Source organism: Dermacentor silvarum, chromosome 7 (genome assembly GCF_013339745.2).
Source record: "Dermacentor silvarum isolate Dsil-2018 chromosome 7, BIME_Dsil_1.4, whole genome shotgun sequence".
In the NCBI taxonomy this organism is placed as follows: Eukaryota; Metazoa; Arthropoda; class Arachnida; order Ixodida; family Ixodidae; genus Dermacentor; species Dermacentor silvarum.
In genome coordinates this window covers 61,326,371-61,351,231 of record NC_051160.1, presented here as the reverse complement: position 1 = coordinate 61,351,231, position 24,861 = coordinate 61,326,371, and the positions used below count along the sequence as shown (strand labels likewise).

The 24,861-nt window shown below is 45.4% G+C and overlaps 2 protein-coding genes across 2 annotated transcripts in view; one reads left to right on the top strand and one right to left on the bottom strand.

Moving 5' to 3' along the window:
- The window catches only part of LOC119458907 (autophagy-related protein 2 homolog B-like), a 96,447-nt gene extending 95,052 nt beyond the window's left edge, over nucleotides 1–1,395 (bottom strand). The window contains 1 exon segment of the mRNA XM_049671501.1: nucleotides 1,105–1,395. Within this exon segment, the coding sequence (XP_049527458.1) occupies nucleotides 1,105–1,269 (165 nt within the window). The 5' untranslated portion in view covers nucleotides 1,270–1,395.
- Nucleotides 1,396–1,766: 371 nt separating this feature from the next.
- On the top strand, nucleotides 1,767–24,759 carry LOC119458106 (atypical kinase COQ8B, mitochondrial-like). Its single transcript, XM_037719923.2, is given in 13 exon segments — nucleotides 1,767–2,341; nucleotides 5,071–5,548; nucleotides 6,489–6,555; nucleotides 7,837–7,934; nucleotides 7,936–8,044; nucleotides 9,852–9,937; nucleotides 11,501–11,641; nucleotides 13,332–13,413; nucleotides 16,114–16,207; nucleotides 16,332–16,473; nucleotides 18,852–18,959; nucleotides 20,673–20,825; nucleotides 23,225–24,759. Coding segments are annotated over 13 exon segments (1,875 nt in total). The 5' UTR covers nucleotides 1,767–2,300; the 3' UTR covers nucleotides 23,501–24,759.
- The last annotated feature ends 102 nt before the right edge of the window (nucleotides 24,760–24,861 follow it).

Sequence of the window (24,861 nt, the reverse complement as noted above, 5' to 3'; positions counted from 1 at the left end):
GATTCACTGGTGATATCACTTGAGCAGCAGAAATGAAAGTGCTGTAGGCACGACTAGGCTGTGAACTACTTTCCTAACTCTATCAAGCATGTCAAGCGATACGCGGCCGAGATACCGAATATCCGACCGAACTCCGCAAGATTACGTATGAGAACTACAAACACAGCCACTAACGGTCAGCGAAGCTCGGATCGTTTTTTTATCTGCGCTAAAAGCAACGCGCCCTGCACAAAAGCGGCACAGTTGTTTCACCGCGCGCCGCACGCAAGAGGCGTGTAATGTCCGCAAAGCTCGGAGAAATGTACTACGTAAGTACACACGGGGAGATAAGACAAGAAGAAACGGCTTCCCTTGGCCTTCAGAACGAAAGTGGGTAGGAATGGTGAGGCCAGAATCAAATGAAAGAGAAATACTGTCACGAAAGTAGCAGCGCGCCGAGACTGCCTGGCTGATCAGCCTTGAACCACAGCCTCGGGTGACAACAACGCGTTGAAGCAGTGTTTTCCTCGCATTCACGTGGCTACGCAGTTTTGCCTCGCCAGCTGACAGCTACACAACCGACCGCGCCGTGTCCCGCTCGGTGGCGTTTAAAAGGGCGTTTTTTACACCACTCGTTGGCAAATGCTGCCCAGCGCAATCGACGCCCCATCAACAAACAACGGTCCTCACGCCGTCGAATCGAGCGTTTGAAAACAAACTAAGAAAAGAACGAGCGACAGTCCGTGTTGGTCGAGCGCGTATCGACCAAACGTGTCCGACGAGTTTTGGTGGGGCGGACGATTTGGCAATCGTTTATTGTTCCCCTCGGAGTCCAGACCCGCACCCCGTCACAGACTAGGGGGCAAAGTTACTTCCTCTGCCAGGTCCGGAAACGGACCCCCCGTGCACTACGAGCCGAGGACTTGACGACAAATGTTTGATCGCACGCCAAAGTCTCGAGTAGACAGTTTCCGAGAACAACGACAAAAAAGAGGTACGGTTGACTCTCTCAAGTGCGGGCACAGAGACCGCGTCTTTTGGGCACACGGGAACGCCGTTCAGTCGGGAATAGCACACAAAGAGGTTCAAAGAAGTCGGGGTGACCCCGAAACAACAGTTATTCACCTTGACATCGAGGCAGACGTTTGTAATTCGGCCCTTGCCTTTGTAGAGGTCCACCGAGAGTTGATCGAGGCTCAGCTTTTCTAGGAGAAAGGGGCCTCCGTAATGATGCAGCAGGTACCGGCAGGCCCGATTTTTGATGCCCTCTGACCAGCCAAACCACGGCATCGTGCTTCTCTCAACCTAGCATCGCTGCAGGACTACAACCAGGCACGATCAGCTGTGCTGAGAGTCCACATTCAGTAAACAACAACACGCCATTCCGCTGCTCATGACATCAGGGATTTTTTTCGTCAGGAGCACAAGACGAAAGCGACACCTAGCCTAGAGCTTCTAGTACGCTCTACCTAGCCAATGCACCTCAATCCATTGAACGCTAGCCGACAAGCCAAGTTCCAAATTGTCTAAAATTATGGCTGAGATTACGTAATTTACAATCGCTTTCGGCGCTTTTAGTACGCGCAAGCATAGGCTTTGAGATTTGTTATAATTACTTTGATACAACCAGGATATAACCGTCGCAAAGGGTGAACTGAGCATTCCCCATGAACCTATTAAATAAAAAACATTTTAATTATAGTTTCCTAAAATTAATTGCATTAATGTTTATAAAATTTGTTTTCAATGGGTTAAATATAACTTAACACAGTAAAATTTGGTCTCGACAGTTTCGCATTTTTGGAGCAGACGTCACGGGTGGGCAAGTTTGGGCTAGCCCATGAGCTAGCCGCGATCCTCGCGAAAGCGTGTAAATTAATGCGTTGAAAATTTGTACCCCCTTATGCGCGTCCTAATATTGCTGCCGCTACTACGCGGCTCAGAAATATTGCCTGAGGCGGCACTTGCTTTACTCATTCGCTGGACTTGATCACCGTTTCGGCGTTCTCAAAATCGCCGTTGTTGCTGGCCTGCCGCGGAGACGCTTTCAGACTGACGGCGTGATTCTGTGCGTCGGCTCGTTTGGCGTCGTTGTCTCTGGACTGGCTGAATCCTACAACATTATTCTCTCTTTCGTTTGTGCAACTGCAGCAGACTTCGCCCAATGGCGAACCACTTCCTCCCAGATCTCAAGCTTGTCCTGAAGGGCGCGGAACAAGTGGCAAAAGCCCTGTGCGAACACGGCGCCTCTGAGCTTCGACAGTCATGGCACAACTCGAGCGTCAGGACGGTGGCGAAAAAGGTGACCATGGACGTCGAAGATGTGGTCAGCAACGCCGTGGCGAATCCTCAGAAAGCTGGGGTGAGCGTGCTTTCGTTAACGATAACGAACCTCACTGTAAAAACATGGCTGAAGCCTATTCTCCTGGCCGCCGGGAGAATTTCTGAAACGAATTTCTCCCTACACTCACCTCCTATTGGCGCTCCGATGTACACGGTTATTCGAGAAACATATACAGTGCATAATAGCGCAGCAGAAGGAAGAAAGTTCCAGTACTTCATTCTTGACTAATTATTATACAGCATGTATACACATGTTTAGAAACCTGAACCCGGAAAACCGCGAATAACATTGATTGTTTCACATGGGGTACCTGAAACATGCATGCCCCATGACTTCAAAACTTGACCTTACATGAGACATACTGGCAAAAATAATAAATGTGAAACGCCTGCACTAATTCTTTGCAAAACAGGTCTTGCCAAAAAGTGACCCAAGACGTGCTCGATCAACACATTCGAAACTTCATGAGGTTTTTGGTTTAGGATTCTGAGGAGTAAACTTACCGTGGGTACTTCTGGACGTACGTGTCCTAACAGGATATTGCCAGTGCACAGTTGTTAACTCAGTAGGTTGCACAACTTTGCATGTTAACGTACTATTCAGAACAGACTTGTACATAACGAATTACTTGTAATTAATTACTTTTAATCAGTTACATTTTTTGGTAATTTTATAGTTTAACGATTACTTTGTTTACTTGGAAATGCTCCCTTTTATTCAATTACTTTTTTCAGTAACCGATTCCATGTAACCAGTTAGATTTTTGACGAAACAATCTCTGACAGACGACGCAGCTTTGATAACTTATATTTGGCGGGAAATACAGAGTCCAAAGAGATGAAGACATGTACATGGTTTGCCTCCTTCCCACAATTAACGTCCTGCAGCTGCAGGGATCACCTGAACATGGCAGGCTTGCAGATTTGCGCACCTCTCTTGTAGGTCCGACCACTGAGCTTTTCTCACATAATAAATTTCTCTCTCCTGGAAGCACTTATAGGTGGCTTTCATAGGTGATAAGAGCTGCTGCTGAATTCTCCTTCGCTTAGTGCAGTCGGTGACTTCTCTGATATAGAGAGGAGTTCCTGGCAGGTAAACTCATACATTGCTATCTGTTTGATATTACACGACTCATATACACCCACTTTTGTGATTGTAACACACGAACAGTATTTCTAGGGCTGAATAATATGTAGCATTATATTAAATTACATTACAGATTTGGACACCTTTTGAAGGAACGTCAACATTTGCTGGCGTCTATTACAATAAGTCGTTTAAGTCTTAATGGCTAACGAGTGAAGGGTGCCTAGAGGAGGTCTACGAGATGTTGGCTGACAAATTAAAATGGCGATGATTGATAGCGATGGCCACGTTGGACGATGATGCCAAGTAATCACTTAATAAGATTTGTCAGTTTTTCACTGGCCCTGTCGCGAACACCTTCCCCTAGCTCCAGCAACTAATGAAGCCCTGCGTTTCATAGAGAACCCAGACCCGAGCATCTCGGCATTGAGTAACCACAATCGTTTGAAAAAGGTGTTCGTATGTTACTACACAGCCCTTCTCTCCAGCACACATTGAGTGAGTTTTCAGTGTCGCTGAAGATGTGTTCACAAGAAAAAGAGGAAAGATTGCTGTATAGAATTTTGAAAAGGAATACTTAGTGAAGATAAACAACATGTGAAGGGCTGCCGAGAACGCATTGACCAGCTTATTCTATTTACTGTATTTGTGCAATGTTAATAAAAGTCGAAGGGAAAGTAACATTAAAGTAATAAATTACTTTTAGTCATTGTCCAGTTACTTTTGTAGGACAGTAATAAGTATTTGTAATCAATTTACGTTTTTAAAGAAGTAATTGTAATTGGTTACATTTCTTCTGTAACATGTACAATTATAATTCAGAACAGCTGTCGTTTACTGTGATTAGCTTGGTTGAGGTGTCCATTGTGTCAGTATAATTATTTAGGCAGTGAGCGCATGCCTTTATGAGCACTTGCATTGTGAACGCCGTGTATTGTTGCTATTATCACCTGAAATTTCCTCCAAATGCCAAGAGCACAGTACTTCTGATATGGTTGACAGGGCTTACATCCGCACCTCACTGGTAAAGTCCTTGTGCAGGTAGAGAAGAGAGACAGAAGAAGCTAGTACAAACAATTCATTTGTACAGGAGAAGGAAGAAGACACAGCCCATGTTGCCTTCGCAGTGAGAGAACATTTATGTCTAAGTAAAGACGAAGAGGTTCACTTGAGATGGATTAGATGGATTCCTCTGGCTAGCCACTATGTGCTTGGAAAAGGGTGACGGATGACAATGTGGTGGGAGATTGGTTTGGTAGGTGACCATGAGAACAGTGGGCAGAAATATGAATGTACTATTCTCACGGAATGGAACACGTCAATTTAGGTCTAACAGATATGTATACTTTGTTTTTTTTCGCCGTCTGTAGTTCAGGTTACATTGGCGTAGTTTTGGCCTTTATGATTAGATGAGAGTTTGTGCTGCCTTCAGCGACCAGATGCATTGCGAGTTGTGACATCACTCTCGAGTAAGTGAACTTATTGTGTGTTCCACTTTAAAATTTCCCTGTCACCTTTCATTCCACGAGTATATAGTACAAAGGGTTTAACAGCTCGGTTTGACATTTGAAGTTTAAGTCAGCGTTGCTTATGAAACATATTGTCTTCAAGTACTTCAGCACTACCTGTCGCAGCTTACACATACTTGTCTCTTCTTGCAGTTGGAAGCTGCAAAAGCCGTCTCTGAGACCGTGCAGAGGTTGTCCATGGTACCAGAGGGCATCAAGCAGTTTTCGGTGCACGCGATCCAGCATTCACGGCATCAAGATGCTCACACAGTGGATGCGTCTAAGACGTCGTCCTGGGATGGCTTACAAGACGAAACCCATCTCGGCTACACGCCCAGCACCAGTTCCAGAGGTCTCTGCAGCCTACACTAAGCATGGCGTCAATGCGGCAGCTGGCACTGTGCTAGAAATCCCCACGGTGTACAACCAGCATGTTGGCAGCGCTGACACAATGCCCGGTCCAACCACGAGAGGCGATGCTTCGTCAACACTGGACAGACCCATTTCGCCGGTGAAGCCAAGTGTAACAACAGAACAAAAGCCAGGTGCCCAGGTAATACAGCAGCGACCCGTCTTTTCTGAAAGCGCACCGATGAAACAACATTTCGTGACCCCAAGTCATAAACCAATGGTGAGTCTGTGTATGTACGTATAAAAGAATGCGCTGCTCTCGAGAATAATTTGAATCAAATACGAATCCTGCCAAACCCGTGCACTGTTAGAATCAGTTTAAGCAAAACATTTATGTTCCCTCTCCAGATACGACCCAATGACATCATCACTTGCACCAACCAATCGGCACGTGTTACTAGCTCTCCTCCTGCTTTCCTCCTCTCGGTGCCACCCCCTTCTCACTGCTCACACCCTCCTCTCCACAGTCTAGCGGCCACCACCAATCGCCGTATCGAAACCTGTTTGATGCCACAAGGAAGTCTTCTGGCAGATAAGTTATGCGAAAGCCCACAAGGTGGAGGACGGTTCATAAAAAGGAAAAATTGCCATCCACCCAACTGTAGCATGCAACTGTAGGACAAAGCTTCCTTTGTAGCGTCGTGCTACAGTTGGATGCTACAGTCGGGAAGATGGCAAGTTTTCTTTTCACGAAAGAAAGCTTCCCTTTAAAAGCAAGCCTCACAGTAACCCACTCCGAATGCTGACCACAGCATCAGAACCTGCCCGATTCCACAAGGAAATTATCGCTTTAAAATAAGTTAGGAGGGTGTGTGTCACTTGTAATGAGTCGAGACAACGATTGTGATTCTTCATGGCCGTGTATTGTGCAAAGGAATTGATCATCAGTATTGCATTTCCTGTAACATGCATCGGCAAATTCTTGGGCATGAGCTATAGTCTGAATTGTCACTTTGAACACGAAGTTCCTCTGTGATGGAAAAACAGCATCACTGCATCAAGCGCAGTGCACCTCTGCTACAGCTGATTGGATTAATCTTGAAGCCGTGGTGATAAGTTGCCATTGTTACAACTTCACAATATATGCCCTGTAAGAGTGTTAATTTGCACATTATTATTTTGCTTTGTGACTCTATTAGAACTCACGATTTCTCTTGCAGCTGACTGAGCACTCCAAGGCCTCAAAAGTGCCTGCTTCGAGAGTCGGAAGGCTAATTTCATACGGAGGTAACAACTTACGTATATAGTTTCCTGGCACACCGATTGTTGCGTAAGTTTAAACAGATGCACCTTACGTGGCTTTTCTGGCTAAACCACTGTAGTCGAATCTTGTTATGACTAAGTAATTTTTGTGCATCTGACTCAGATGCAGGTTGTGACGTGGTACTGGCACAAAAATACCATCGGTATATCCTTCACTTGCTATAATTGTGAATGCTTGTATTTCCCCCCAAAAAAATAATGTCTCAGTCCGACCTGTGCAAAAGAAATGCAAGTGTGATGCCTCCTAAAGGCCAGAAAAGGGTCTCTTGCAATAATAATAATAGTAATGATAATAATAATTTTATTTCTATTCAGACAGTGATGGGGGGAGAGAGAGAAAAACCTTGAAATGGCTTGACTAGCTCACCCCTCCCCAGAAAAAAGAACGCACATATACATACATCTTCATTTTTTTTTTTTTTTGTACTTAGCGAACAGTGGTTAGTGTACGCCACATTGAGTATTGAAATAAGCAAGAGTAGTTAATAACATGTCTAGGAAGTATGATACAAAAATGAAACATGCTTTTTACGGGCTGAAATCGCCACAGGCACTTTCGAAATAGCTCTGAAGGCCTGCCAGTACACTTGTTAGCCGTATCGGTGCTTGTGCTGTGACAGGAGATGGCGGGGGCACGAGTGTATAATTAAAGAAAACATACTGTGTCCCGTGACAATTGACCCCTTCCCACTCTTGGTATGCTTCACTGCAATACATTGAGTATGCTAGACCGCGTAACACTGCTGTATTGCGGCGAAGCTGTATTTTGGGAACCTGCATTGTGCAACACTTGACCCTTGCTGTACTTTCCGCACTTCGAAGCCGTCCGCGAGAATGACAAAGGCAAAATCGGCGCCATTTAATAATTTCAATTAAAGACACAGCACCGAACAGCAGGAAGCTTGGTATCGAACGTTGAAGCAGCTATGCCTAGCATTGCCGCGGTGCCTACGGCTGCCAGCGGATCGGCATGGTTCGACGCTGCGAGATGATAAAAATAGTTGTGTTGGCAGCTTCGCTTAATGCCATTTAGTACCTGCGGTCACAACAAAAGTCCGAAAAATTGGACTGGCGAAAGGGTATCAGCATTCCGAAATTTCAGACGTCCTTATGCATTGGCTATTTGGGTTACGTGGCCATGCTGCAAAGGCGTCCAAATTATCCGGCATGTCCGAAAAATTGGGCGTCCAAAAAATCGGTCGTTGACGTATTCGCTTATCTTCCCCCCGTCCTCCATGCAACCAGGTCTTGCTGCTGGACTGGGCCTAGGGGCGCTCGCGGAAGTGACCCGACGAACCCTGGGCATGACGGATTCAAAGACGGACATCGGCTCGGCGGTGTTAAACTGCTGACAACCCGTTCCTGACCCAAGCCAACATCAGCCGCATTGTGGATACGCTCTGCAAGGTCCGCGGAGCCGCGCTCAAGATTGGTCAGATCCTCAGTATTCAAGGTGGGTGCTTCACGTCTGGACTTCCCAACTGCTATTCTGATACTGTTCAATATTCCACCATAGCATTATCGAATTTTGCAGTATTGGCATTTTTGAGTTATTCGGAAAAGGCCAAGCCACCCTATCAGCCAATCAGAGCTGACAGTATGGCGGAACTTGACAGTGTCCAGGATAGCATTCCTGTCCTGAAAGCTTTGGTCTTGCAAAATCCACAAACTGCTAACAGTTAAGTATGGTTGATAAGTTTCACGAGCCACTATGCGGCATCTTCACGAAAGACTGTACTTATTTATTTAACTATAGTATACTGTACAGCAAACTGCGCAGTCAAAAAAAAAATGAGAAATGGCCAGGAAACCACGATGTCCCTGCCCCCAAGTAATAGTGAGCACAAAATCAGCAGACTTCAGTGATTCCTCCAGCTCGAAACTCGTTTACGCAGACAGCAGCAGGCACTCACAACCAAGGGCACCAGCATCTTCTCAAGAACAGCTTCTGCATTGCAATGCATGCAATATCGTCTTCGTCTCCTACAGCAGGAGTTCTCAAGCATGTTAGTTCCAGGGAACCCTGCTAAGCTTCATGAAGCGCCAAGGACCCCCCCCCCCCTGAATTAACCGAATTAAAATGCCCTAATTAACCGAATGTCGAATTATCGAGGGTATCAAGAAAACAATAAACAAATACTTAACTACGTCAACACGCTTTTATTTACTCAATGAATCAGCAAATCCTGTTTATATTTAGCACAAGACCAGTGCGGAAGCTGAAATTCTCGTCATCTCATGACTGATTAGCGCTAGCAGCGGCGAAGGCCTCGCGCGCGTACATCCCGATTATTTTTTCAACTAATTTCAACTTCTTTCAACCGGCTACATCCCGTCCATTGCGATGTAGCCGGTGCTCTTAATCTTCGACAGCTTTACACTGAGTCAAAGTAAAACTACTGCTTGCCGCAACCGCTGCGGACGAAACCGCGGCCGCTATCGACGCGATCATGGACGGCGACCTTGTGGTTCAGAAGGTAGGCGGCCGACGCACGTACCAAGTCAAAACGAAACTACCGTTCGCTGCAAGAAGTGCAGATGAAACTGCGGTCGCTATCGATGCTACCATGGTTGGCGACTACACAGTTATGAAGGCACGCAGCCATGCCACGCAGCTGACACGCGCACCAAGTGAAAACGAAACTACTGGTAGGAGGTGTTACGCGCGGCGATAAACACAAGAATAAAGTCTTTAAGGGCACAATTAGGCACGAAACGCTCCGGCGTTGCTGTCAATCACGTGCCGCGCATGATTGCCGCTGAGGACCATGGCGATGCGGACTGTGCCGCTTCGTTTCGGTTGGACGCTAATGCAGTTTTTGCTCTTCTGCGGCACGTATTTGCGATGCTCCGCGCATTTTTTTTTTTTTCATTTTTTTTATTCCTCCAACGTATACGTCAGCACGCACGCAATTGGCACCTACGCTATGTATGTTGCACGTACAGTCACACAAACAGTTCAATTCACAGTTATAGGGAACACCACACTAGTAATAAAGCTGATACAACTGGAACATTTCTTGTTTTGTTTTTGTTTTTTCAAAAAAAAAGGTGGCTGATGTAATCAAGTAGACATACATTTATATACATAAAAAATTAGGATGTGGTTCTTTATGCCCTGTCTCAGTGATAATCAAAGGCAGAACACTAACTGTGTTTCCTTTAACAGTGTACCATACTGTACATTGTGTTACACTGTACTGTTGAAATTTGTATATTTGTGCAAGTTGCTTCTACTACATTCTCTTTCTCTTTTTTAGATAATACGCTGGTCAGTCCTCAAATCCAGGCAATATTTGAGCGTGTCAGACACTCCGCAGACTTCATGCCTGAGTGGCAAATGGAGGTGAGGCCAAAGGTCAACAATCATGGGATCGCCAAGTCTCGCGCTGCTTCCGCTATGTTGTAATTGACTGCAAGTTTCTACCGCAACTGCCTCATAAAGCCTTTTTTTCGGCGCTCTCTTCCAAAACAGGCAGTCAAACATTTTTTCCCATGTTGTTTGCATAGATATAAGCATTTAGATAGACAACTAACTACCTTTATAACATAGGCCTTATTGTAATCCTCAATGCAAGGCTTTGTCGGGAACCTTAGTATCCCTCGAATACGTAAACATTTTTTGCCAAAGTAAGACAAAGCTTCTCTCAAAGAAATCATTGAAACTACTTTAGGAGCATCAACTTGATCTCCCAACTACCTAAAGTTTTGGCCCTCAAATTAGGTGTGGGTGCCAACATTCTTGCCCCTGTGCCCAAACTGCAACAAACCTTCAGTCGTTCTCCATCAAAATAACCATCGAGTGGAATAATCTGCCTATAAGCGCTATCCTTCAGATCAACCCTTCTTACTTTGAGTTGCCTTTGAGTCATTTTTTTTGTTTAGTGCCCTTCGTTTCCGAACTTCGTCCCAAAGTGAATTCTCTAAAGAACGAGTTTAATGAGTATGTTCTGGAACGAAACCCCGAGAACAGCACTCATTTACTGGCCTATTGGCAGGCCTACACCGCCCGCTACTTTGACCCAGCCATCGCAGCACTGACGTTGCTCTGCATTGTGAACAATACATAGTTGTTACGGTGAGAGGCCGTTTTCCAGCCAAGGTACATTCAAAGTGCTGTCTGACAGGTTTACAATGGACACAGAGATTATCAAAATGCAAAGAATAATGTACGTCATCAAGGGTTTGTAATTACAAGCATCACACCTCTTGGGAAGCATATCTGTGTGCACTATTGATCGTGCTTTCTTCCCTTTGGTAAAACAAGTGTGCGGGGAACGAATTAAGCAAGAAATTGCCAAGCATGCCTCTATTTGTTTTTGTTTGCGTGGTTTGTTTAAGCAGTGCTAATAATGCCTGCCAATGAAGATTTGCATAATTAAGTTCATTACATCACTTGCAGAGCAGCTCCCTTTGTCATTACACGCTCCTGTGAGTGATTTCACTTGTTTAAATAAAACAGGTGTGTTCAAAAGGAGACCATTGCTCGTGTTAATTGTTTGTAAAAGTTACCAGGCAAAATCCCGAATTTCGGGTTGTCAGAAAACAGAAATGCCCGATTTCTTCTCTGTTTCCCTCTTTAAAAGTAACACCCGATTTTCACTACCCGAATTAATAAATATTTTAAAAACTTGGAAATGAAGGAACCTACATGCACTTAATTTGTGTTCTCACCCGTCTCTCAATTAAACACTTTCTACAGGTTCCTTGAGGTATGTTGAATAAATAAATAATAATTGGCTCATGGTACTGATTTCCATCAACACCGAATTGACTTTGTTGTCAGGCTTGTGACTCAGGGGAAAGAAATGCAAGCAAGAACAAAAAGAAGTATATTTGTGCAAACATTCACTGAACTGATGTGCACAATCCTTCTTGCCCCCCCCCCCCCCCCTTCCTTCTTTTTCAGAGGGTGATGGTGCAAGAATTGGGATCTGAATGGGAATCAAAAGTGGCATCGTTCGAGCGCAAGCCGTTTGCGGCAGCCTCTATCGGCCAAGTTCATCATGCCACTCTGCATGATGGAAGGGCAGTGGCAGTAAAAATTCAGGTGTGGTTTTTGTTTTCTCTTCCTCTCTCTCTCTCGATCACCTTGACTATAGGCTGTGCCATGATGAACGAGTGTGTTCTTGTCTGAGCAATGAAGCTCAGCATCATTATAACTTGGTTAGTCCTTGAGACTCAATGAAGACGACCTCAAAATGCTAGGTTTACTCACGACTGCTGCTCATTTTCAGTGTAATAATTTGTCATTATAAACAGCCTTATATACAGTAAACCCTCGTGAACTCGAACTCTGATATCTCGAATTATCGGATAAGTCGAATTTTTTTTCCCTGGCACGGTGGACCCCAGGTGGTCAAAATTGATCCGGAGCCCTCCAGTACGGCGTGCCTCATAATCAGAACTGGTTTTGGCACGTAAAACCCCAGAATCAGTCAATTTTCCCTGGCACGGTGTCAACTCCGTGGGTTTTTCACCCCTTATCTCGAAACGCCACTGCGCCGAACTCCGGATATCTCGAAACCTAGTCTGCGAAACTGCTGAAAAAAAGAAGTGCCAAAACATTTTTTTTTGTACTTTTTTGTGCAGTTGTGATATCGCCAAAAAGTTAAACCAGGGCCGGTATTTTGTAGCAATGTTTTTTCCAATGCTAGTGCCTTTTCGTGCTTTTTGTGCTTAGTCATCGGTCAGAGCGACGGTTCGTTCACGTTATCAGCGGGATCAGCCGGTCGCGAGCGATGGATAATAAGACTTGTAGCGATGGCTTATCTGGTGCAGTTCATTTTCATGCTTTGTCAGTGGTCAGAACGACGCTCTGTGGAGGTTATCCTCGGTCGAAAACTCCGGGAACCGAGCACGTTCGCGAGATTTTTAGCTCGACTCGGTTTTGAACACGGTGTCAACATGCATCTGCGTTTGCGGCTTATATGAGCGAGGTTCGTCATTGCCCGTATACGACCGCCGTGTCGGTGGCTGAGTCGCACATAATATCGCAAAAATGATCTACTAAAGTACCGCTCCTGTTACATTGAGCTTTTGTGAGGAAGCCAGCGGTTACCGGTGCCGTATTGGAAAGGTGCCATGTTTGCTTTACGCAGTGGTTATGCTTATATTTTCGTGAATTCAGCTATCTCGAAACTCCGCTTATCTCAAAATTTTTTCCAGTTTTTACTACTTCGAGTTAACGGGGTATTACTGTAATTGTAAAATAACGGTATTATGAACAGTGAAATCTCTACGCGATGTTTGCTCACACATACAAACTAAACACAGTTTTAAGAAATTCGACGATTATGCGAGTGACCAGTTGAAATGGTTACCTTTCTTGATCTGAAACTGTGATTGACAGTAAAAATGACATACAGCGCGAAGGACAGAGACTAAAAGAGACGACACGCACTGCGCTGTGGACAGGTTGTGTCGTCTTTTGTGTACGTCGTTTTACCATGAATTACCGTTTTACCATGAATTCAGTGTGTATGTCGTTTTTACCATGAATTACCAACTAGCCCAAGCACCCACCCTCTTTCGCGTCATTTGGCTCTTTTTCTTCGTCTTCTTCTGTACGTCATTTTTACCATGAATTACCAACAAGCCCAAGCAACCACCCTTGTGATTGACAACTTACTTTCGCCGTGTTTCTTTGCCAGTTTATTCATATATAAATTTGTCACTTTGTTTCACCGTCAAAAGGAGAAATGAATGCCCCCAAACTAAGGTGAGCTGTTTGCTTGCAGTATCCCGGTGTCGCCAAAGGAATCAACAGCGATATCAACAACCTCATGGCCATACTCAAGTACTGGGACATAATCCCAAGAGGTGAGAAAACGCACTTGATGGTACTACTATAGCAGTGTTAAAGTGGCCCTGAAACACTTTTGAACATAGAAGAAAACAATGCCGCTCTGTGAATATATGAGCCAGATATTATTTCACTGCATGCAGTAGGAAATTTGCATGTCAAAAGCAGTGAAAAATCGCTTGCTCTCGCTTCCACAATGACGTCGTGCAGCATCACTGCAAGCAGCTGGACCGACATCAGCTATTGGCTGATTTCGTGGTCATGAACACATTCTCAGTAATATAATTATTGCTCATTTGAGTTAAATAAATTAAAAATGTATATGTCTGCGATCTCAAAAAGACAGAAAAGACATTTCGTCTTTGCCCTGCCAGCCTAACATGGCAGTCGTGCATTGCTGCATTTGCTGCGCGTGGCTTCCAAAATGAAAAGTGTAGCGTACACACCACGGCCACCATGGGGTGCCGCCTGAAGCCGTCTAGTGTTCAACCTAGCTTGCCGTCTCTGCTCTGCAGCTTGCAGCACGCTAGTGGAAATGTAAGGAAACAGAACACCACTGATCGGTTCGATTACTACGTCTAACTTCACTTGTGCTTGAAGTATTCAAAGAATCTTTCGAGCAGAAGATTCGTGAGGCGAGGTAAATTAATAGTGATGTCATTCTACGATTAGTTAGAGAAGTGTTTCAGGGCCTCTTTAAGGTTGCATTTTAGTCATCATCATAATTTATATCCACCGTAGGACAAGGTCTCTCTCAGCATTCTCGTGAAGCACCCATTGGCTTGTGTCAGCTGACTGCATCCCGTGCCCCGAAATTTCCTGGCCACTTTGCGCCACGGAATTTCTCTGCTATCTTAAGCTGCATTTCCCTTCTTTTGGCATAGACTGTGTTTGTTATGCTATGTTCAGATTGCAGTTGTAGGACATCTGCAGGACAGTTGCAGTACACTGGGCGTCAGTATCGCTACAATCGTTAATACTGCTGGTCGTTCACATTGGCCAATGTGTGCATTGCGTATATTATGCACGCCCAACCAAATTCGAGGTGACAAGTCAATGTGTGGGCAGTCAGGGAGGTCACAAAAGAAAACGCAATCACGGTTAAACCTCGACATAACGAAGTCGGTAAAATCAGCAATTTTCTTCGTTGCATCGAAATTTTGTTATATTGAAATTTGACCTTTTATGTGTAAGTACAGTTGCCGATGGATTTTTGTTACACAGAAGGGGCCGCAATATTTTCCGAATTATTGGGCAATTGGAAAAAGCAAATTTGAATGGTAAAAAAAGTTCATTTAGTTGAACTTGAGAGTCGCCGACGAATGATACGGTTTCATGCCGTGTCTACAATATCTTTACATCAGCCGTACGAAGTGAAGCCAGCCATGCTTTTCCGTCCACACCGCCCCTGTGGCTGATGGTGTCGCCCGCGGTGGGACGAGGCTGTCATGAAAAGCACCTGCAGCGGGGAGCGCATGCTTCGTCTGCCTCTCATTTCAACGCGTCTCTGAAACTCGAGATTGCACAACCTCCAGTACTAAACACGCTGGAAGACATCATACATGGTGCCACATCATCTCAGCACACCCACTCTTTGCACACGCGGCTGATTATTTCTAAATCGGGGCGCACGGGCTGCACATGCGCTCAGCCATGTGCTGCCACAGCCGTGCAAGAAAAGGAGACGCGCGCCAGCCTGCCCCCCGCTTCCTCTCCTCTCGCGTGCTTGATCCGTTACCGCGAGCTCGCTCCCCTTCCCTACGTTCCCCTTGCTCACGTGGGAAGATGGTGCTGATCAAGCCACCATCCTTCTCGGCTCATCCTTGCACGCTTTCACTCGCACACAAAGCATACAACGCGTGGGGCATGATATATAGGATCTCATCGTACTTGGACATTGTATGGAACATTACGCGGCTACGCTTCAGCAGTCGCTCTTGGTCTTGCGGTGCGCTATTTGAGAGGTCCGTTTGCAAGCAGCCGCTTCTGATTCAACCATTTGACCATCTGTGTCTGTGGAAGCTTTTATTTATTCACTATATTCTCTCGCAACGGCAGTGAACTTTCGTTATATTGAAATCGTGTGTGAACACACTTCATTATACTTTCTAAGCACAGTGGAACCTCGTTCGTACGTTTTGGAAAAGAGCGCGAGAAAAAACTTACTAACCGAGAAAACGTCTCATCAGAAGTCACTAAAAAAGTTGAGTCTCAACTGTTGACATCTACGTAAAGCAAAGCATTGCGTAAATTCTTGCATCACGAGGCACGCATTGTCATTGTTGCAGCTTTGGTAAACTTACGTTTGCGCTTCGCGAATTCGGCCTGGGCCAGCACCTTCTTCGAGCAGAGCACTTTAGAGTCTTGACGTGACCACTCAGCGCGAATCGTTGCGCCGCACGTCGAGCGGGTAGGGCCCAAGTGACCCGAGAATCACGTCCCTAACTGGAGATTGCTGGGAGAGGACTTCGCCCTGTAGTAGACATAAATGAGACTGATGATGATGGCATCATCTTTTGTTCCCTCACTCGTTGTGCTGTACTTACTTCCTTTCAAGTTTCTTTGTTGTCCTCAAAATTTCATTCTCCTGCCAGCACATTAGCACGGTAGTAGTATTGGCATAGTATTGTTAACCTAACAGAGCATTGTAGTGCTATGTGCACTTAAGATCAGTGTTCGCAAATGGCTCCTCATCGAGTGTCCTCGTATTGCTGCAGGCATGTACATTGACAATGTTGTATCCGTGGCCCGCCGGGAACTCGCCTGGGAAGTAGACTACCTGCGGGAGGCCGAGTGTGCCAAGAAGTTCAAGTATGTGCGCTACTCGTACTTGTGTTTTTTTTTTGCCACGTTTTCCAACTTTTTCCTCAGAGGGACGAAGAACAAGGAAATTGCAGATTGTCTTATGGCTTTTTCGAATCTGCTTTGTCCACAGGAAACTGGTGGCGCCGTATCCCGAGTACTATGTCCCAGATGTCATCGACGAATTGTCAACAGCCCAGGTGTACACAATGGAGCTCATCACGGGGACCCCTGTAGACAAGCTCGTCGATGCTTCGCAGGAACTGAGGAACAGGGCAAGTTATCGACTTGCCCGTTCTTTTATCTCCTGTGTTAACAAAGCATAAGAAACATTTGAGGCCGTACCTCCTTACTGTGCTAGTGAATTTAGTGAAACGATTCCTGTTGTATTTTCTGATGACATTCAAATAGCTCTAATATTAGCTAGCCACGCACACTTCTATACTGTGTCTCACGTATGTTGGTAGCAAAGTTACAGCTGGCATCATCAAATCAAAGCCAGCATAACGTAAAACTATTCCAATCTGTTTTTATTCCAAATCCGCCATTAGCCCTCCATGATGGGTCAGAACAGTTCGAATCCAGCCCATATGGACGGATGCCATGCCCAAATGGGCAGATCCCGAGCCACTTTGACCTATCACGGAGGGCTAATGGCGGATTTCAAATAAAAACAGATTAGAATAGCCTTACATTACACCGGCCCAGAAGTGTGACTTCGTGACTGCATTGTGCCCCTTCACCATGGAACATCATCTGCTCTCGCAAACACACAACGCGGCATGAAACATTTCTGTCGACAGCAAACTTGGCCCCATCGTCTCAGCCAATTCAATGCAAGGAATGTGAAACGATACGTTTGTGTCTAATTTTCCCCCTTTTTTTTGCAAATTTCTGAGCAGTTGATTATGCCAGTGCTATGCATATCTATGGCACTTCAGCCGGCAATGCAGGCAGATTTTTCCATTTACCCTAAAACGCATTCTAAAGCTATCAGCTTCGAGGCTTTCTCACTTTGTCTTGTAGCAGGGACAAGTGAGCAGGAAGCATTGAGGAGTGGATGCTGCACTTATCACGATGACACTTGTGTTTTGCAGCGGTGTTCAGGAAATGAACGTGTTATTAAAAGTGTTCGTGGTAGCATTCGAAAAATGCTCTGACTAGCAAAAGAAAAAAGCTTTTTTTTTTTTTGCCAGTGGGTATAATTAAACCATATGCAGGAAAAACACCAATACACACAGCTGATGCATGTGGCAGTATTTTCCTGATTCCAGCATACCCCCAAATGAATCACGCACCCACTTTCAATATGTCCAAAGTAGAACACTAATGTGGAAATGACATTAAAACTCCTGCACAGTGTAAAAATCTAACGTACACCCAATTTTTCAAGCAAGAAAAAAGGGCAAGGGTCTAATATATGCTCGTAATATATACTCGTCCAGCAGCTTGTGGCCCAATTTGCTCAAAAAAAAAAGCGTGTGTTAGAATCTGGTAAATACTGTAAAGACATTGTGAGCTATGGTTATTGCTTGAAGATCTTCCTCAGGCAGGCCGAAAATGGGCATTATTGACGGAAGATGATGTGTGTTCAATGCATTCACTGAGACGTTGCCCCTAAAGAGATCGCTATTGAGACCATTGTATGGGGCAGGTGCATGCGTGCTGATTGGTGAAGTTCGAATTATCCGGCGAACGCCAATCTTAGATCAAAATAGCAAAAGTTTGGGCCCGTAGAAATACATAGGTGCCGGGCTGGAATCGAATTAACCGAAAAATCGAATCAGCCAGAGTCAAATTAACAGAAGTCTAATATATTCCTGGTCCCAGCTGGCGCCCAGGCATTTGTATGGGCCCAAACTTTCTATGGCATGAATAGCCAATAGAATGAAAAATGAGCAGTACCTTGGAGATTATAGTCAGAACTATTTTGTAGCACAGTCCCAAATGCCAAGCAGAGGCTTGTAGCCTTGGTTACGCTGCTAAGAAATTGTGAGAGAGACCATGGCAAACATGGAAATGACATGTCTGTGCACGTAGTCACAGTACAGTCGAGCCTTGTCATAACAAAGCCACACTTGACACGAAAATACCTTCGTTATACCAATATTCGTTATTAACATTATTCATTAAATGCTGATATTGGTAAGAAACAGCTTAGATCTATATTCGATGATTTGGTATATTCACGCTTGTTGTAGCGGAGTTTAACTGTAGCACATTGACAAAGGTGATGTGGCTTCTTTGGCTGGCAGTGCAGTATGACCGGAACCATGTAATGTCCGCTTGCATGAACTTCGTGTCCTCCAGGGCTCTCCTCAAATCCACTCTGAACTCATGTGGTTGGTTCTTGGGCTGCACAACACTTACGCTTTGGATCAGTGCTCCGATGCATCTGTTCTATTTCACTAGGCAGTATTATCATCTGGAGTAATGTACTACATATAAAGATGGCGAGACAACTCGCTCCGTTGAAGTATGTCTCTCTCTCTCTCTCTCTGTCTTTGGCTGGAGAGAAGGTGACAGCCAAGGGTGTGTTTGCCATGCGTCAACAAATATGAGATAAATTAAGTCTCCACCTTGCTCCAAAATATGAACAGGTTTGTATAAATTGGGACACGCGTGATGGGTTGGGTCACTTCTCTCTTCACAGGTCTGTTACAGCCTGCTGAAGTTGTGCCTGCTGGAGCTGTACGACTTCAACTTCATGCAGACGGACCCCAACTGGTCAAACTTCTTCTACAACGGCGACACTGACCAGGCAAGCAGTTCCCGCTACTGATATTGAGGCCTTACATTTATGTGAATGTTAATTAGTAATAGAGAGTTATAGCTCGGCGGGTTTACGAGCCAGCGGAACGAGCGGGTGAGCGGAGAGGGCAGCGAAGCGCCACACGATAGGAAGAGCTTTAGCTCAGCGATCCCTCGCTCAGTTGAACTGAGTGCTTTGCTGCGCCACCTATCGAACAAGGTTGGAGTTAGCGTCAGCTCACGGCCAAGCGCTCGCTTCGGGTTCCCGATTGCGGTCATCCACTTCAAATCGTCGCCAAAAGGCCTCGTTGCTGAAACCTCTCGCAGTATACAGAGGTCCTCTTCAGTGGTGAAACACATCTGAGGCTTTCTCGCCTGCAGGCGAGCCAGCGCCGCGTTCGAATACAATGCCGACGACATGGGGCTGTTCGCGCGGGTGGTCGCCATGTTTGTTTTGCAAGAACGCTGGTCTGCTGCGCGCGCTCCGCTGGCGAGAGGGAACCAGTCGAGCAAAGGGCCCGCTCTGTAAACACGCTGGCCGCGCCAGCATACCGCACATGCGCAGTGGCATCTCCGCTCGCCCGCTAGGCCCGCTAGCCCATAAACCCGCTGAGCTATAACTTTCTATTGTGTCGGTGTTAAAAAAAAGCTTATTAAAAGTGACGACTGCAGACGGGAGTTCTCTCAAGCCACCTTCGTGCGTAAGGCTTAGGCTTGGCGGCCAACTTTGTATTGCTCACCTTGTACGGCCAGGGTTCAGTGGTACCAGGACAACCAGAGACACAACACACTGTTGAATAACAAGCGGGACAACTTGTGTTGCTACCAGAGGACTCGCTTGGAAGCAGGCTAGTTACGATCGAGACATTTGCTGGGGTCGTGCGGCGAACAAAGGCAGGGCGTGACAAAGAATAGAAATGTGATGTTTACCTGCGGTCTTTCCTTCGTCGTGGCTTGCAGTCTTCTCTTCTCCGGCGCTCGCCAGCCTTGCTGATTTTGATGCCCCTGCCTTGTTCTTGGTTCGGTCTAATCGGCACAGGGCTCCGCGACCATGTGACGGTCTATGTTTGCAACCTGTTTGTAAGAGGGTTGTGCCACCTGCAAGGAAAGCCATGCGACTCCCAGCACGGGAAGAGAGGAAGAAGGTGTCTGCTCTCCTCGCTTCTGTAGTGCACTAGGAGCGCGGGAAAATATGAACCTTCAGAATTCCCACATGACCCGTTCTTCATTCCTGCTCTGACCCTTATCCAGCACCACCTTGGTAGTATAGAAGGCAAATATTGAATGGAAAGGAGACGCACACTTTACTTTGTGTTGCGTCATCGTATGGCCAGCCAGGCATCTGTCGCAGACCGAAGCAGAAGGAAGTGGAGGCAAGCAAATACGGGCGGGAAAGAGAGATTCTTTATTCCAGCTAATGCTTTTACGTCTCTGCTAGGGGACGTGCCGCAGCATGCGTGTGCAGATATTGTCGCTAGACTAAGTGTGATTATAATCAGCTAGCATTGGCATGCTCCACATGAGTACCATTGCATGGTTACAACAACCGAAACTAGAGGGCATGACATAACACTTTATGTTCTCAGTAATGCCGTAAACGTGATAGAAGTTCAGTCTTTGCACTAGGCCTAGTAATGACGACCTTATAGAGTTGTGTCCAGCAATTCTTGTGAGGAATTCGCGATGATCCGCAGAAGTGCCGACACGTAAACTGTGTGTGCAGATCATGCTCCTCGACTTCGGTGCGTGCCGTGAATTTGAAAAGAGCTTTGTGGACAAGTACATGCGGGTGATCAAGGCCGCAGCCGACTGCGATGAAGCCAAGGTGCTGGCATATTCCAAAGATCTCGGCTTCCTCACCGGCTACGAGGCCAAGGTAAGAGCTTGTAGTCCATGTAAAAACAAACAAAAACAAAGATCCTGTGGTTTCGTTTTGAAGTCTGTTGGTATGCGCGCGAAAAAATCCGCCAGTACCCATCTCACGACCAATGTCGACATTACTGTGGTTAGCATTGAAGCAAAGTGTCAACACACTGTACTGCAACCCTCCGTATATATGCGGTGTGTGTGCAGCCCGGGTGCTCTGTCGCGCTTCCCTCTTGACTCACTGCGCCACTAGCGCCGCCGCAGCGTGGTGCACAAGTGAATATACAGTCAAACCTCGATATAACAAGTTGTACTTGCAGCAAAAAACTTCGTTATATTGAGAATTTCGTTATATCGAGGTTTTGTTAATTCAATACAACTAAGATGGGGAAGTAAAAATAGTTCGTTACATCGCGAATTTCGTTATATCAAGGTTCATTATAGCGAGGTTTGACTGTGTATTCAGACAAGATTGTCTGAATATTTATGGCATGGGTTCGACCACCACCACCACGGGCCCACCACTGAAAAAATTTAAATAATTTTTTGTCTTTTGAAGAGCACCACACATGCAGTGCATGTACATACCCAATGACCTAAGTTGGCATGGAACAGGTTTATTGAAGAACGGCACATACCTTGTGGCACATAATCAATGGCACGTGACCACTGACCCAAATTGACATCAAAGAGGTTCATTGAAGTGTGGCACATACTTAGTTTGACATACACAGTGATTGAAGTTGGGGTGAACAAAGTTCATTGAAGAGCGGCACATAAGTATTGGCACATACCCAGTAACACAAGTTGGCATGAAACAGGTTAAATGATGAGCGTCACATGTGCAATGTCACATACCCGTGACTCAAGTAGGTCGTCTGATCAGTGGTTTTGAACGTGGGCCCCTCATCACAGCAAAATCGATGCTCTAACCGCTAGACGATGCACTACCCAGTGAACCAGTGAGCCAAGTTGGGGGGAAAACGGTTAAGACACCGATAGACTGACTGGCAGACAGACAGACAGACAGTCAGTCCCTGGAAAATGCATGAAGCATCCTAATAACAGTCAAACCTCGATACAACCAACTCAATTTAACAAAATTCGCAATGTAACAAACTACATTTATTTCCCCCTCTTAGTTTTGTTAAATTAACGAAACCTCGATATAACAAAGTTTTCGCTGCAAGTACAACTTCGTTATATCGAGGTTTGACTGTAATGCAAATTGCATTAAAAGGCAGCACTTAAATGCTTGGCACTTGGAACCAATTGTGATCGAGCACGTGCAGTTTGCTTTTCAAATGGCTCGGCTAGACTAAGGTTGTGGCAGTGATAAGACATTTAAGTTGAACTGAACTCACTCACATACGTAGGATATTGAGGCAGTTTCCAAGTCATTTAAAGTGCAATTACCTATATAGTAGCTCCCGCATCTTTGAATTATATCATGTGAAAGAGCAGCCTTTGGAACTTAAAGAAAGTTCAAAACCATTCAGAGTGGTGTAATCACGTGCCCATTGACATCAAATCTGCCAGGGGTTGTACAATCACAAAGTATTGAGTATTCCAGTTCTAGTTGTTTTTCAGGTGAAATTGCTATTGCACTCCAAGTTTATTGCAATTTTCGAAGTGCCGGCACAAGCACCCCACAGCTGGCACCATAAGTTTTGTCCTTGTGCACATACAAATTACACAAAAGTGTAGCTTCAATGCCACAAAGTGTGGCATTGAAAAGACACAGTGATGCTGCCGTCACGTTCAGTGCAGGAAAATGGAAAGCTTTTGCAAACTTTACTAGTATGCACTTTCGCAGAATTGTTACAGGTGAAATGTTTCCAGAAGTTACATGCCAAAGATTATTCTTCAAAGCAGCAAGCTGCAAACAAGCGTCGTCTGCTCTTTTTCCTGCATTATGTGTCGGCACGCCTTTTTGTTTACAAACGTACATATTGCTGTTAACAAAATAATGGAATACCAGAGATGCAGATGGAAGCACTAGCTTCAGTGACGACCTGACTTAGAAAGTGCTTCCAAAAGTTATGCGGCAACCGTTATCGTTTGAAGCAGTAAACAGCGAAGTAGTATCATCTGCCCTTTTTCGCCTGCACCATGGGTCTGCATAAACCTTTGTTGACAAACATGCTATTTCTCTAATAATATCGCTACATAGGAAATAATGGAATACCAGTGTTGTAGATAGGAGCATTAGCGCTTGTGAGAAGATAGTTCACATTCAAACCTCGATATAACGATCTCGATTTAACAAAATTTGCGATGTAACGAACTATTTTTATTTCCCCCCCTTAGTTTTGTTAAATTAACAAAACCTCGATATAACAAAGTTTTTCGCTGCAAGTACAACTTCATTACATCGAGTTTTGACTGTATATGGTTCAACACGTGCAGGTGATGCAGAAGGCGCACGTCGACGCGGTCATGATCCTGGGCGAAGCGTTCTCCAGGGACGGTCCCTTCGACTTCGGGATGCAGAACACGACACGCCGGATACAGAACCTGGTGCCCGTGATGCTGCAGCACCGGCTGACGCCACCACCCGAAGAGACATACTCATTGCATCGGAAGCTCTCCGGAATATTCCTGCTCTGCGCCAAGTTGCGCGCCAACATTAACTGCAAGAAAATGTTCGACGAGACCTATGCTCGATACCGATTCGAGAGCTGATGCATCGTACATAGGCAGTTGGCAGTGCAGGTCGATGGTACTAGTGTAGCATAAGGAGCAGTCCCCTTAAGGCTCAGGTCCGCGTTCACGGACTTCAATTACTGGACCATTGGAATGTTGTGACAAGACATGCCACCCATGCAGTTGTGATAGCACGATTATTTGCCGCTAATGACCTTGCGGGTGCCTCAATAGACCCTTTTCCTTAATCTCAAGTACGCTTCACTGCAATGCACATTCAGTCAAGTAATGACTGCACTGGTCATGGTTTAAATGAAGGCGAGGTACGTCGCTAGCTGCATATGCTGGGGCCATACGTGCCGTTTGCAAAAATGGCGTATGCTGCCATTAGCGGGAAAGCTAATTTTATAATTAAGAAGCTAGTCCATTACAATTGCTCTTTAGCTAAACAATGGCACCTGCCTCCCCTAAGACATCTGCATTCAAAGCTCTGAAATGAAGCGGAGTTTGCAGCGAAGTCTTAACACTGTTTTGTAGCTACGGCACAGTCAGATTTTGCTATGTGGACAGTCACACCAATATGCGTGTGGTAATCCCCCGAAGCAACCAAACATTGCGTTCTGAACACGATGCTGTTGATAAGTAGGTACACCCGGTGATTGAAACAATCGTCTTAGATACGTAGTATCCTTTGAAAACTACTAGGGCATTAAGTTTGAAAGCTTGTCGCAAGCATGAGAAGCTGAAACTTTTGGCAGCTGTGCCACATTTAATCAAAGTGCAGCAATCTCGAATGCAATACTGTTTGCAATTGCAGTTTTCACTTGCTCAGTACTTCGACTTGCTTGGGAAGCATTGTGGCATCGGCAACTAAAAATACCAAGAGGGCAGCGAGAATGATGCCAAATAATTTGCAAACAGTTTGTGCCATCTTTGCTTTACACAGTGTAGGCCATATCCACATCTGGACTTTTCCCGAGAGCAGCATTACTTACTGACTGGTGTAGTCAGTGCACCTCTGCGACATTCTTTGGCAATATTAAAGCTACAACTTCATAATTAGGTTCTTCTTGCATCTACTCAAAAGTACTGGACAAGAGTAGCATTTCTGAAGCAATTCCTTGTGAGAGAAATCGCCAAGGGCCACTGCAGAGCTACAATGATCACTTCAGTTAACTGGCAGCTCTGCCCTCACCACAGCTAAATCAAGGAGGAACATTCAGTCGAGGTGCATTTGTGAACACAATAGCTTGCTTTGCAGTCTACACAACACTCTTTTGCTCTTTTCAAAGAACAAAGAGTGCCGATTGTTGAAGCGAAAAAATTTGTGTCACTTGGCGCAAGTGATTTTCACGTACTCAGCAGTGTAAAGAATTAGCACAAATACTACTTACGCGGAG